General features: G+C 14.8%; 3 protein-coding genes across 3 annotated transcripts, besides 26 other annotated features; all 3 read right to left on the bottom strand. All coding sequences in view use genetic code 6, as the record gives it.

Annotated features, from left to right (window-relative positions):
* Positions 1-557: 557 nt before the first annotated feature.
* Positions 558-597: a microsatellite.
* Positions 575-696: a microsatellite.
* Positions 697-980: 284 nt separating this feature from the next.
* IMG5_057060 (hypothetical protein) lies at positions 981-1728 on the bottom strand (the record flags this gene model as incomplete). The annotated part of the gene is made up of 3 exons (XM_004037221.1): positions 981-1344; positions 1389-1569; positions 1638-1728. 3 exons carry the CDS (start codon positions 1726-1728, stop codon positions 981-983), a joined length of 636 nt encoding a protein of 211 aa, XP_004037269.1.
* A 731-nt stretch (positions 1729-2459) lies between these two features.
* Positions 2460-2539: a microsatellite.
* Positions 2540-5867: 3328 nt separating this feature from the next.
* Positions 5868-5936: a microsatellite.
* Positions 5878-5950: a microsatellite.
* A 7-nt stretch (positions 5951-5957) lies between these two features.
* IMG5_057050 (rRNA methyltransferase 1, putative) lies at positions 5958-6938 on the bottom strand (the record flags this gene model as incomplete). Its single annotated transcript, XM_004037220.1, has 3 exons — positions 5958-6151; positions 6207-6609; positions 6651-6938. 3 exons carry the CDS (start codon positions 6936-6938, stop codon positions 5958-5960), a joined length of 885 nt encoding a protein of 294 aa, XP_004037268.1.
* Positions 6939-7624: 686 nt separating this feature from the next.
* On the bottom strand, positions 7625-8452 carry IMG5_057040 (protein kinase domain protein; the record flags this gene model as incomplete). The annotated part of the gene is made up of 1 exon (XM_004037219.1): positions 7625-8452. A coding segment is annotated over one exon (804 nt), but the record flags the coding sequence as incomplete, so codon positions are not given.
* Positions 8453-8595: 143 nt separating this feature from the next.
* Positions 8596-8658: a microsatellite.
* Positions 8659-9045: 387 nt separating this feature from the next.
* Positions 9046-9092: a microsatellite.
* Positions 9093-9149: 57 nt separating this feature from the next.
* Positions 9150-9214: a microsatellite.
* Positions 9191-9270: a microsatellite.
* A 137-nt stretch (positions 9271-9407) lies between these two features.
* Positions 9408-9449: a microsatellite.
* Positions 9408-9458: a microsatellite.
* A 288-nt stretch (positions 9459-9746) lies between these two features.
* Positions 9747-9962: a microsatellite.
* Positions 9785-10144: a microsatellite.
* Positions 9788-10075: a microsatellite.
* Positions 9834-10093: a microsatellite.
* Positions 9836-9920: a microsatellite.
* Positions 9950-10109: a microsatellite.
* A 1667-nt stretch (positions 10145-11811) lies between the features above and the next one.
* Positions 11812-11845: a microsatellite.
* Positions 11837-11878: a microsatellite.
* Positions 11879-12085: 207 nt separating this feature from the next.
* Positions 12086-12122: a microsatellite.
* Positions 12094-12131: a microsatellite.
* A 1477-nt stretch (positions 12132-13608) lies between these two features.
* Positions 13609-13656: a microsatellite.
* Positions 13657-13866: 210 nt separating this feature from the next.
* Positions 13867-13913: a microsatellite.
* A 56-nt stretch (positions 13914-13969) lies between these two features.
* Positions 13970-14019: a microsatellite.
* A 560-nt stretch (positions 14020-14579) lies between these two features.
* Positions 14580-14638: a microsatellite.
* Positions 14639-14978: 340 nt separating this feature from the next.
* Positions 14979-15020: a microsatellite.
* Positions 15021-15526: the final 506 nt, after the last annotated feature.

The raw sequence follows: 15526 nt of genomic DNA, 5'->3' as shown, positions 1-15526 counted from the left end.
AACTATTGGACAAAAGCTTTATTTAAAATTTAATTCAGAAAGAAAATTTTAGAAATAATATAATAGAATAAAACTTAAGTATTAAAAATAAAAGAACTTTTTCTTTACCTAATAATAATTTATAAGAAGAAAATTTATAAGGAATTTAACTTTACTAGAATTTAAAAAGTTTAAAAATCGAAGAAAATTTTTATATTGAAAAAAAGAAAAAATTTATTTAATAAAATAAATATATAGTTGATTAGTTTAAACCCATAGAAAATTTAATAAAAAAAAATTCTTAAAAAAAAATTATTTTGTAAAAAAGTCTACCAAATTAATAAAAATTAATGAATATTTATCAAAAATATAAAAATACAAGAGATATAGTCTCTTAAAATAATTTATAATTTAAAAAATCTGAAAAAATTCACGAGAAAATAATTCAATAATAAATAAAAAAACTACACTAAAGGTTTTTAAATAAAAAGAAAAATTCGAATGTATCAATTTTTCAAATATAAAATATTTATTAAAAGCTAGACACTATAGAAGGCTCAAAAAATTCGGTTTTTTAAAATATTAATATAAATGTTAATATTAATAGTAATATTAATAATAGTAATAATAAAAATAATGAAAATAATAAAAATAATAATAATAATAATAATAATAATAATAATAATAATAATAATAAGAATATTATTAATTATAATAGTTTTGAAATTAATAAAAGCAATCAAACTTATATTATTAAAACTTTTGATGATAATTTTTAAAAATAAAAAAATTTAATTTATCTTAAAAAACTAGATGATAATAATGGTAATTTACGTGATCGATAAAGTAAGTCTTGTGGAAAATAAACATTTAATAAAAACATTTTATTTGATGAAAATTTAGTTCCTAAATCAGAAATAAATTATAAAAGGCAATATTTTTTTAGACCTAATAGAAATAGATAACATGTTGTTGTAATTAATCATATGCTTAAACCAAATTCATATTTTTGAATTAACTTTAAACATTTTTTTTAACATAATTAAAATAAAAATATATTAATAATATTTAATTATATTTAATATTATTTGTTTCATATATATACAAATTTTAAAAAAATATTATTACATTTTTTAAATGTATATACTATTTTTTATAGATATTTATTTTTCATTGAATATTCTTTTTTGTAAAATAAGTATTTTTCTTCGATTTTATATAATTAAGAAAATTAACTGATCGAATAAATTTTTCATACAAAGTTATTATTTTTTTCTTCCTATCAAATAAATTTTCAAAACATGGTTAATATTTTCTTAATTCAATATTTTTTAAAAACTCTTTTTAATCAAATTTTTTTATATCCTTTTTTTTTATTTTTTTCCAAAATAAAATAAAATAAAAAATACATTTTATTAATTATTAAAATAATCCTCAAAAGCAGAAATAAACTATAAAGTAATGTTTCTGAATTATTTTCTTAATAAAGAATTATTTATAGCCTAACTTTCTACATTATCTTATTAAAGTAAATTTTTATAAAATATCTTATCATAATCAACTAAAATATTATATTAACTATCCTTTATTCTATTATATATATATCAATATAAATTTAAATATCATTTATAAATATAGTTAATAATTAAAAAGTTTACTCGTATATGTTATTTTTATTATTTAATTATATTTCACTAAAAAAATTATTATTATATTTACTATCTAATCTTAAAATTATTGGGAAATCATTTAAACTTTTCAAAAAAAAGGATTAGTAACTCCCACAATTTAATTTTTTAATATTTTTCTATCACAATCATCTTTTATTTACTTATATTCTATATCATAAATAGTAAAATAAGGTTTATAATCTCCCATATATTCAAGTGGAGAAATTAAAGATATAGCTCCAAAAACAACTTAAGAACATTGTTCAGGATTATCACTTACGATAATTAATGATTAATTAGTTAACACAATTTCCCATAATTTCCATAAAATATGCACTTTGTCTCTTTTTAAAATACTGAAAAGATCAAATTCTTAAAAATATCCTTTTTCTTAACTATCATGTAGTTTTAAAGCTTCCGAAATGCTTAATTATAAATGGTTTAATTCTTTATTTTTTATTTTTTTTTCATTTCTTTAATGTTCATCGTTTGTTTCGGTTTCGTATTATTTTTTTTCTTCTTAATTAGAGATTTTTTTGTAAATTGTTTTTTCTTTTTCTTCTCCAAATTATTTTTATAAGTTAAAATGTTAAGGAATTATTAACTAAAATAAATTAATAATATAATATTATATTATATAAAAATATAATTAGATAATTATTAATTACATCTAATTATTTTTGAAGAAAAATTAATTTATAATATTAATTAGAGTAAAAAGGATATGGCCATTCAGAAATATCTCTTAAAGCTTACTTTTTAAATTTTTAAATATTTTAATAAAAATAAAATATAAATATGAATATGAAAATATTTATATATATAAATAAATATATATATATATATATATATACAAAATTTTTATATATATAATTATATTTTATATATATTTTTATTTACATCTATTATAATAGTTAAATTATTAGGATTATTATATACATTTTATGCAAAAATTTCCGTAATTTTATTAAATGTATTTATAAATGGATATATTGTCAAAATTACTACAGATTATTATTTATAACCCCTAGCTACTGAATTATCCCTAGTCTATTAAAATAAGTAAAGCCAAAACAACATCCATACTTTTATAATTTTAACTTAAATACATATTATGAACATCCTTCTGATTTTCCAAATGAATTTGAATCCGGAAAACTCATATGACATAACGCTTTAATTTCTTATTCTGTTAAACAATTTTGTGGATATAAATGTTTTATTATTTATCCTTAATCAACATCAAATTCTACTATGGCTATTGTTACTATCCATTCTTATATTACTTCAATATTTAAGTATTGATCCATAAATATATATTTATATATTTAATAAAATTATAAAATAAAAAACGTAATTGTAAATTAAAAAAAATATAAATAGTATATTTTTTATTATTTATATATATAAATAAATCTCAATAATATTTATTTTTAAAATATATTTTTTATATTCATATAAATTCATCCAAAACTAAAAATATATTTTAAATTAAATTTAAATATACTCTACTTACATTTTAATTCTTTTCATTTTTTTATAAAAATAAAATAATTTTTTATTTATAATCTTTTACGAAATTCCAAAACTCCTCAAAATCCCAAAATGAATTATATAAATTTTTATAATTTTTCCAAAAAATTAACATTTCTTTTACAAATTTACATCTTCCAACATTTTTTAAATCCTTCAAATGCACTTCCATACATTAAATAAAAATCGGGCAAAAATTCTTCTTTACATTATCTACAAAAAAAAGGAATAAGAAGGCAATTTATCGAATGAAATAACCTTATTGAATAACTCAAAAATTTAAACTCCACTACTTAGAAAAATCGAAGAGTCTTCCTTTGTACAATTCTTTAAAATAAACATAAAATTATCCATAAATTCAGCCAAAATAGGTCCCAAAGTGTCCGGAATATAAACATTTTCTGCATCATTAGTACTAAAATTGATATTATCATTTTCCCTTTCTTATTCCTATTTATACATTAATTACGCGCTATTTTTTAAAATCCTCAAACTTTGCACAGAAACAGACTTTTATTAAGAAATCGTCAAAGACTTGATTCTTATAATTAATTATCTGATCATATTTCCTACTGACTTTTAATTATCTATAAACTAAATAAAAAATTAATTCCAAAAAATAACAAATGAATTAAAAAATTGCAAGTACATTTAAATAAAGAAAAGATTATTCAAATAATATTTATCAAAGCATTTATTCAAAATAAAAATAACGTTTTCAACTTCATTATTTAAATAAGAAAATCCTTTAAATTTTACAAAAATCTACTCTAAAACTATAAAAGGGCCTTCTTTATCAATTAAAGAGTTTAAATTTTTTATTTAAATTAAACACCTTTAAACTAAGGTGCTTGAATAAAAATTTATCTTTTATTCAAATTTATGTTCTTTGAAAATCAAAGTACATAACAAATTTATTAAATAATTATCTATAGAGCTTTTCTTTAATAAAAAATACCAAAAATTAAAACTTTCTTTTTAAAAAAAATTACAATCTTCTACTTCGTTTTTTTGGAAATTACATAAATAAACATTTTTTATTATTAGTAATACTAAAATTTCATTATCAATACTTTTCATATCGTAGTTTTGGATAAAATCATTACTGATTAAATATTAATAATATTTTGGTATAAAATTATCTTCTATTTGGTATATTTTTTTTTCTAAAAATATTTATAAAATAAAATGAATTTAACATAATTTTTAGACTTCCTTTATATTTATTTAATTTCCAGTTATTTATATATCTATTAGTTATTCCCAGAGATTTTCCGAAATATAAATCTAACAATCTTTAGGTAAAAAAGTTAATATTTTTAAACTTTCTTTTAATAATTTCTCCTAATAATTAGCTACCAATATATATTAAACGAAATAATTTTAAATTAATCTATTAAAAAGTGATTTAACATTTTAAATATTTTCTTAGCAATCTAAATTTTCATGTACTTATTAATTAATTTATGTTTAAATTTTTTTATTGAATTTAAATTCGAAAGCTTTTTAGATACAAAAAAACACATTTTCTTTTTCTTAAAAAGACAGAGTCTATTCGTTTAAAAAATTACAAATTTTATATATATTTTTTAGATGTTTTTCTATTTTTTCATTATCATATATATTAATTATTTAAGGCAATTTTTTTATACTAATATTAAAAATTTACTTCATTTCGAAAATTAAATCATAATAATTTTCCCTTTAAGGATTTATATATATATTTATTTTATCATTTTAACTAATAAAAATATAAATTTATAATAAATAGCATTCACATTTAGAAGAAAAAATCTCTTCCAAGATTATTTTTTCAATAAACTTTTCTAATTTATTCATTAATTTTAAATTATAATATTTTGATAAATCTTCTATATTTTCCCCTATAGTGATTATATATTTTTCAATCTTTTCTTTAGCTTATTTTTTGAAAGAAAATTCTTCATTTTTTTATAAATTTTATTATTTTTTTTAAACTCGTATAATCTCTTGCATTATTTTTAAATGTTTCCCATCTCCTCTTATTTATTCTTATTCTATATTTTTTTCATTTTAAAATAAATCCAAAATTGTAATTTCTAAAAAATCAACACTTATTTCTTTTATTTTAGAACTTTTTAATTAATATTAATTATTTAAAATTTAAAATAGAACCGAACATATTTACGGATAGCAGCTTTCTTTTAATTTTAGGCTACTTTTCTTATATATTTCGATTAATAAATACATACTATTCTTTAAAATTTATTTAGATTTCTAACTTTTAATTAAATCTAAACATCCTTTTATCTATATAACAGTTATTTGTTCCAAAAACTCATCATTAAATAATGCATTTTAACTTTTTTTTAATATTTGACTTAATAATTTTAATATATATTCGATTTATGTTTCATCTAAATTTTCTTTTTTCTTTATCATTGTAGAAATTAATACTACATAAAGACTTTTTTCTATTTAAATATTTAAAGGAAGATTTTATTCAATTAGTATTTAATATAAATTATTCAAAATAATATCAAGTTATTTATTCGATATATTTTCTTAATTCTTATTTAATGAATTTACACATTCAAATAATTATTTTGCAAGATAATCCATATTAATTTTATTTATTGAAAATAAAAAAAAGATATAAATTTTAATAAATATTTGTTATTATTTTATTATATATATTTGATTTTTTATATAAAAAATATAATATATGTATATATATAAATTAAAATATATATATATATATATATATATATATATTTATTTATTTATATTTTTTTCTCAAAACATTTGCCTTTTAATATTTTCGATTATAATAGATGCTGCTGAATTCACATTTAAAGAATCAACCAAAGTATTCGGAAAAACAATAGGTTTTTCAAAATAAATGCTTTAATTAATATATAAAATTTTATCTGCTTAATTTGATAATTCTTTATTAACTCCACTACCTTCACTTCCTAAAATAATAACAACTTTATCCTATATAAAATTTATATATTTTTTAAATATATATATATATTACATCACTATTTAATTTTAATTTATCTAAAGAAATTTATTTATTATTTTATCCAAAATTAACCCCACAAGCAAACACTTTCCATTTTAATTTTTAACATTCTTTAATAAATTCTACTGAATTCGAAGTACAAAAAATATCCATTAATTCCATTGCCCCACTACTAGTTTTTGACACGGTAGAATTTAAAGGACATCTCTTACTTTCCTCTACTACTACATTATCGACTCCTAAATAAAAGCAAGTTCTTAAAATAGCCCCGAAATTCTAAGGATCAGTTATTTGGTCTAGAAATACAATTATTTTTCCCTAAAAAATATCGCTTGAATTTATCCTAATATATTTTAGAGGCTCACATTTTATAATTACATTTTAATGTGGTTAATGTTTTACTAATTTATCCAATTTATCCTATATATTTTTTAATTCGTTTTTATAAATAAAAAATATACTCTTTTCATATAATTTATTGGAATTTCTTTTTATTAAGCTATATTTATTATATTTGCTATTTTAGGAGGTAAGTTTTATTTTACAGATTCATTAAGGGATAATTCGACTATTTTTCGTTTGTTAGCATTCAAAGCTATTTGTGTCGGGTTTAAACCATATAGATAATCTTATTTTATATTAATTCTTTTTATTTCATTTTTTTAAAAAATAAAAAATAAAAAAATACCATATCTCAATTTTTATTAGTTATTGCAGAATTAATATAATATTTTATTAATAAATATCATTAAAATGGTTTTTAATAATTTTAGAATGAGTTTTTTAATGTTGACTTTTTATGTATTTTTAATTTTATAAATAAATAATTTTATCCTTTTATTTATTTAATTAATTATTATTTTTGTTAATTGAAAAATAATTAAAAATAATATTTTGGATAATAATAATTAATAATTTTTGAATATATACTTTATTAATAATTATTAAAAAAATAATTAATATATTAATCAGCTTTTATTATATAATAAATAATGTTTTTTAATAAATATATAAAAAATAAAATAAGAACATGAAAAATTGATATTAAATTTTTAATCTTGGACACATCTAATTTTATGATTATAGAAATTGAAAAAATAAAATACATTATAATAATATAAAGCATTTTTAATAAAATAAATAAATATAAAATTATATTTATAATTAAAACTATAAAATTATTTTGCAAAATTATTATTTTATACATCATATTATTTTTAAAAAAAAATTAAATAAGCAAAGAAAATATAAAAATAAAAAAATAATTGACTAATTCATAAAGAAAATATATATATATATAAATCTATAAACATAATATTTAAAATAAACACTGTATTTTCTTAATTATCCAATATTCATATATAAAAATTCTAAAATTAAAATAATAATAAATTAACAAAAATATGCCCTTAATTAATTAAAAATTCAACAAAAAATAAACCTAAAAAAAATCAAATTTCAAACAATTTATTTCAAAAATTCTTATGCCTCCTCTTATGTACAAATTAAATTCTCATCCATCCATGGATGTTATAAAATTTCTTCATAACTAAATCTTAATTCAGGATCTATATTAAACATTGCATTAATTAAATCTTTAAATTCATTACTAAATACTTTCTTATATTTTAGAGATATATAATTCCAATAGCCCTCTTGATTATTTTAATAAAAAAAATCATAGTACTTATCACATTAAGAAGCCTTAAAAAAAGGAGGTATCTAACTAACCATACAAAATAAAACAACCCCACATGCAAAAATATCTACCTTTTTTCCATCATAAGGTAATTATTCTTCCAACTCAGGTGCCATATAACCTTTAGTTCCTAAAAATTTCCTCAATTTAATTTCCTATTTTTTAAGTTTAACTGAGAACCCGAAATCAGCCAATTTTAAATTATATTTTTAATCTATAAGTATATTCTCAAGTTTAATATCCCTATGTACATAAGATTACTCATGTATATATTAAACCGCAATAATAAGTTATTTAAAATAAAATCTTGCAATATTTTCTGGCAATGCTTTTTTTTCTACAAAACTAAAAAGTTCTCCGTTTTCCATATATTCAAGTAAAATATTTTATTAATCGAAATCTAATATTTTTACAATATTAGGATGCTATAAATCTTACAATGCTTTTATTTCATTTTGTTTTTCTTAACTAAATTAATAATTATTATTAAATTATTTTATAACAATTTTTTTTTAAGAATCTAATCTATCTTAGACAAGTAATATTTTGTTATTACTTGACTTATGTATAGTCTTTATTATATCTAATTATTCGATTATATTTGACATTTTTTTTTGTTTAATATAATTTTTTTTATTATTAAGTTTTTTTGTAAAGGTTTTTGTTTTTTTAAAAAATTTTAAAATAATTGCTTTGCTATAAAGATTTATAATATATATATATATATATATATATATATATATATATATATATATATATATATATATATAATAGATTAATATTTTGATGTTTACTAATTAATTCTGTGTTAGAATATATTAAATTTTATGTATTAATCAATTGCTTTTAAATTAAGTTAAAATAATTATTATTTTTTTTAAAAAAATATTATTTGAATTATAATAATTTAGATTTAATATAATATTATTCTAATTATTATTTTATTAATATATATTTAAAATTATAAAAAAATTAATTATAAAAATTAATAATAAATGAGATAATTTCTTCAAAAATTAACATTTAAATTTAAATCTTATATAACATAAAAACTAGGAATAAAAATTATATAATTATTAAAAAAAATATAAAAAAAGAAACTTTAATTAATATATATGAAATATAATAATAATTTTTATTTAAGATAATAAAACATTTATAATATATATATATATATATATATATATATATATATATATATATAATAAAAAAAAAAAATATTTATGTATAAATTTATATTTTTTGCTTTTTTTATAAATGTAATTAATTAATTTATAATTAATTAAAAAAAAATTAATATTTAAATTAATTATTATAAAAAATTAAAAATCCTTTTATATATAAAAAATAAAATTATTTTATAAAAAATAAATATTTTATTAAATTTATATTTTTTTTTATATTATAAAAATATTATTAAATGAATAAAATATAAATAATTTATTGCTTTATAAGAATTTAACATAATTACATTTATATGCTATATATAAATTTTTCATATATCACTTAGTTTATCTATATTAATCTATATTTATAAAAAATTAATATAATTTAAAAAAATAAATAAATTAAGACTTATTCTTTAGATTTTAATTGAGGTTTTTAATTTGAGTATATTTTATCAATTTTTTTAACAATAATTTCTTCTTCTATTTCTTCGAATTTATCTTATTGATATTTTTCTTATTATTAATCTTCCTCTAATTAACTATTATATATATAATAAAATATATTAATTTTTGTATTTGTTCTTATCATTTAAAAAAATAAATACTTAGTTTATGCATAATTCTCATTTTTTTTAGATTTTATTGTTTATTATTATTTATTTCTACGTTCTTCGTCTTAATCTTATTTATTTATTTCTTCTTATTCTTATTTTTTCTTGATTACTTCTTTTTTTTCTTCTTCTTATTTTTTACTATTTTCTTCTTTATTTTTACTATTTTCTTCTTTTTCTTTCTTTTCTTCTTCTTCTTCTTTTTTTTCTTTTCTTCTTCTTCTTCTTCTTCTTCTTCTTCTTCTTCTTCTTATTTCTTTTTTTTAATTCTTATTTTTTTCTTTTTTCTTCTTTTCTTTTTTTTTTTTTCTTTCTTCTTCTATTTCTTCTTCTTTTTTTTATTTTTTTCTTCTTCTTTTTTTTCTTTTCTTCATCTTTTTTTTCTTTTCTTCATTTTCTTTTTTTTTCTTATTATTTTTTTCTTCCTCTTACTTTTTTTTTATTTCATTTTCTTCTTATTTTTTTTTTCCTCTTCTAAATTTTTTTGATTTTCCTTTTCTTATAATTATTTCTTTTCTTCATCACAATATTCATTTTATATTTTATTTTTAGATTTTTCTTTATCTTTCTTATAAATCTCAACATTTTCCTCTTCAATTTATTCTATAGTATTTTTTTTATTCACATATGGCTTATTTTAGCTTAAAAAAGCTTAAAAAATTTCATTTAAAGGAATTTTCATTAAATTTCCTTAACTAACTTAATAACATTTTAACATTAATAAATCAAAAGCATTTAAACTGAAATCGATTTTCAATTAAACTAATAATTTATTTAAATCACTAAAATTAAAAATGCCTTCTAATTAATTTTTGAAATCTTAAATATGAAATTTTAATATCTTTTTTTATTTAAATTTTTTGAAATTTTTCTTTTTTTACATTTTAAACTTCATTTTATGTAGATTAATCTTCAATGTTTTCTATAAAATATTCTTGTATTCCTTAAGAAAATTTATTTTTTACGTTTTATACATTAACATTTTTATTTAAATCTTTCTCATTATCAGTTAAAAAAAGTGTATATTTTTATAATATCTTCTAATCTTTAATTGTCAAATATTTTCTAGTATAAAATTAAAAGTAATTATAGAAAAATATATTATATTTATTTAAAAATAAATAATTAATAATAAATACTTTTATAATATTTCAGAAAGTTATTATCTAGTAATCTTACTTTAATTTTCTAAAAATTTCTTAAATTTTATAAAAAAATATTTAAACTAAATAATACTAATAATAATAATAAAAAATACCAATGTTAATTCTTAATAAGAAACCTTTTAATTTATCATATTATATTTAATTTAAAAATCACACAATTCGATATCTAATTAATTATTAATAGTATTTTCTTAATTACTTGTTGTTCTTTATGTACTACTATTAATTTTGGTAAAAATTTCATTCTGTTTTTCTAAAGTTTTATAGTTTTTATTTTGTTAATTAAGATCTTTTTTTAAAATAGCATTTTAAAGTTTTAGCTTTTCTATTATTTCTTATTAGCTTTTTAAATTTCTTTTATTTTCTTTATTTTCTTCCTCTAATTCTTTATTATTTTATCTCAACATATCAATTATATTTTGATTTATAGTATTTTAATTTTACAACTAAATATAATTTTCATTCTAAATAACTTGTTCTTATAATTAATCTTATATTTATTCAACTATATTTTTTAATCTTATAGTTTCGTCCATAAAACATCTTTTTTCTTATTCGATTTCTAAATATTTTGTATACTTTGCATTTTTTTTATATTCTTTTATTTCATCTGATTTATATTTTATTTCCTCTTATAATTCTTTTATTTATTTTTTCAAATTTATATACAAAAAACTCTATGTTTTATATTTTATTTTTTATAAATATATATGTAAACTAAAATTATATTTATATTATGTACTTCAGTAGAAAATTTTGTATTTAAACTTTTTAAATTTCCACTAGCTTATAATTCTTCAATAACTTTTTCATATTTAGCAATTTCTCTTTTAATATTTACATATGAAGTTTTATATTAATTATTTTCTTAAGTTAATTAATTTATTTTATCTTTAGAATATAAAAGTTCTTCAAATAATTTTTCCTTAAAAGATGTATATAATTAAAATAAAATAGTTTTATTTAATAGTTATAAAAAAAAAATATATTTATAAAAAAATAATATTTATATATATATATATATTTATATATATATATATATATTTTTTTTATATTTTACTTTTTCATATTAAGTGTATTTTTATTTGAATTTGTTTGCTTCTTATTAGATGGCATAATGATTTGTTCCGCCAATAATATTTCTTTTTGAAATACTTGTTTATGGTCTATGCTGTACATTCTGTTTATGCTGTTATTTTTATAATTAATTATTTTTTTAACTTTTTTATTCTATACTTATATATTTGACTATTTTTAGCTTTATTATTTTTTTAACTTTATTTTTTTTATTTATTTTAAATGTAATATTCTTTTCGAATATTTATATATTTACATAATAAAATTTTTTTGTTTGTTTTCTTTTTCTTCTAAATTATTATTGTTATTAGAATTTATTTCTTATATCTTATTTTATAATTTTTATCTATAACTATTGTTTTTGACTAAATCAGTTTAAAGCTCTTAATTGACTAAATATTCTTATTCTAAATAATTTTTTTTCATTTATATTAAATTTTTTAATTAGTATTGTTATTAATTTTATTTTAATTAAAAAAATATGTAATATATTTTTTATATTTATTTATTTTTTAAAAATAAAAAAAAAATAACTTATATTTGAAAAAATATTAAACATTATTAAATAATTGAATAAAATAAATATACATATATAATATAGAAATATAAATTATAGATATTTATTATATAAAAAAACTATTATTAATTGATATTTATATTTAAATATACACGAAAATTCATAAATAAAGTTATTCTATTTACTATTTGTCTAAATTAGATATGCTATAGTAAACGCTTAACATTTAGCAAAAGTTATATTATTATTCTTCATCTTAAAATAAATAATCACTAAATATATCTTCAATAATTTTTAAGTTTATATATAAATTTTAATTTTTCGAATTAGCAATTAAATAAAAATATAGAATATTTATTTAATCAGAACCTATAATAATATTATTTTTTTATTATCTTAATATATTTAAATTATATTCCTATATTTCTTAAATTAAAAGTTTTTTCAATTTTTCAATTTTAAAAATTACATCAAAAGGATTATTTAACTTTTAAATTCTATTTAAATATTTAAGCGAATTTATGTAAGGAATTTATTTATTAACCATACATAATTCTTAATATGGAATTAATTTTTTAATATCAACATTTTTAATATCCTAAATATTTTTATTAATAACATCAATTTAATATTTTAAACCTTTGAAATAAATATCCTATATTTTTTTAACAAAACTTTGATTATTTTTAAATAAAAACATAATACTGATTTTACAAAAATTATGCCTTTAAAATAAGCATTATTAATTTAAATTTTCTAAAAGCTCATTTATTAAAAAATTGCAAAAAATAGAAAATTAATTTATATCATTTTTAATATTCTCTTTATTAATTTTTAACAAATAATTAGTATTTTTATTAATAAAAACTTGTTCAAAAATATTACATATTTATATAAAACTTGAATTATATTTTTATATATATATTTTAAATTAATTTACAATAGAATTATCTTCTTATAATAATTCTTATTCATTTTCTATATCTAAGGCTTTTATTTTTTAATTTTTTATTTGATTTTCTGGAAAACATGAAATTTGATTTTCTTTTGATTTTTCTTTTAATAAAACCAAAGTATTTAATTATTAACAAAACTAACTCCAGTTTAATTATTATATTAAATCTGTTTATTAATATGAGTTATAGTTTTCAATAAATAGTATTATTTGTTTAGAATAAGGTTAAAATTCTTTCATATATTTTAAATATTCGATTATATTTTAAATATTTTTAAGTGAAAATAATATTTTATTATCTTAAAATATTAATTATATTTGCTATTTAGATTATTTTAAATTAACTAGCATTTTTTCTTTCATATTTTTATTGAATTTCATATAATTTTTTATACTTTATTCTTATTTGTTTCCCATTAGTTAAATGTTTTTATTAAAAAAATATTTTATCAGAATTATTAATATATATATTCAAAATTAAAATAAAATTAATATTATTAAAATAATAATTAAAAAATAATATATATTAACATTTTTTATTAAATATATTTGATGCAAACAAAAAAAATCATAGATAAATTTATATGAAATATTTTATTTTTAATAAAAGAAATATTATATTTTATTTAAAAAATAAAAAATAATTAATCAATTAATAATATATTTATTTTAATTTTTATATTGTTTATATATTTTATTTTAAATAGAAAAGTAAGAAAAGTAAATATTTTATTAAAAATAATTTTGATATTTTTATAAAAAAGCTAAAATTATAATTTTATTCTCTGTTAATTTAAAATATTATTTGAAATTTTTAAAATAAATATAAAAAAATTTAAATTTATTTTTATTTAAATATACTAAAATTCTTTATAAAAGAATATATTTAATAAAATTACTTTCAAAAAATAAAAAATAAAATAAAATATATTATATTTTAATAAAATATATATAATAAAAAAATAATTAAAAATGCAAAAATGATTTAATATTTTTATATAAAAACATTACTTTATGTAATTAATATATTTTTTTTAAATATTTTTATTTTAAAATACTAAAATACTATTCCTATATTTGATTTTAACATTTTATTTTTTTTCTCCTAAAATACAACTTAATAGAAAAAAAAAATAAAAGCAAGATATTAAAATAGGAATGTTTTTTATAAAATAAAAAAATTATAATTCAACTCAATTATTAATATTATTATTATTATTAATTATTATTATTATTATTATTATTATTATTATTAATTAATATTTTTTTTAAGCAAGTGCTTATTTTTGTATATCTCTTCTAAAAATCCTAAACACTATAATTACTATAAAACTATATTAAACTAATTATTTTTTACTAATCCATTTTAAAATATTAATATAATACACTATACAAAATCTAATAAAGCCCCCTAAATTTATTCAGTAATAATATTTTAGGTACTTTTAAAGTACAATATATATAAATTTTACAAAATTTTATTTTAACAAAGAATTCTAAGTAAATTTTAACAATCTTGATTTTCTTTAGAAAATCCAAATTCTATTATCTTATATAAATATGCATTTATTTCTATGTTTTCATCATTATTTTTAATTTTCTAACTAATAATTTATATATTTTCTAAAATAAATTATTAATCAAACAATCTAACTAAAATTTAATAAGAAAATCCGCAATTAATCTTAATTCCATAATTTAAAATCCAATTAAAAAGTTTTTAAGAATTTTTTTCTCCTATTTTTACAATTAATTTACTTATACAAGCCAAATTATTACTGTGGTTTTTTTCAAAAAAATAAAATAGTTTTTCCAATACTTTATATTTATTATATAGCATTTTTCCACAATTCATCTCTTATAATATAGATATATAAATTAAATACAAATTTTAATGTTATTCTAATAATTCCATATTATTTAAAATCATTCTTTTGAGCAATTCTGTTTTATTCTTATTAAATTTTTTATGAAAACACTTTGAAAAGCGGCTTATAATTCCTAATTATTTAACATTATATGTATCAAAAGTTAATATTTTATTTATGAAGTTTTTGTTAATTTCCATTTCAGGATTAGCTATGTATATTTGAACAATCACATTTAAAGCATCTTCATCTGTTTCACTAAATTAATTCGTTAT

This window comes from Ichthyophthirius multifiliis, assembly GCF_000220395.1.
Source record: "Ichthyophthirius multifiliis unplaced genomic scaffold scaff_1120509250223, whole genome shotgun sequence".
Taxonomy (NCBI): Eukaryota; Ciliophora; class Oligohymenophorea; order Hymenostomatida; genus Ichthyophthirius; species Ichthyophthirius multifiliis.
The sequence above is the reverse complement of the archived record's forward strand: the minus strand, read 5'-3'. Positions and strand labels throughout refer to the sequence as shown.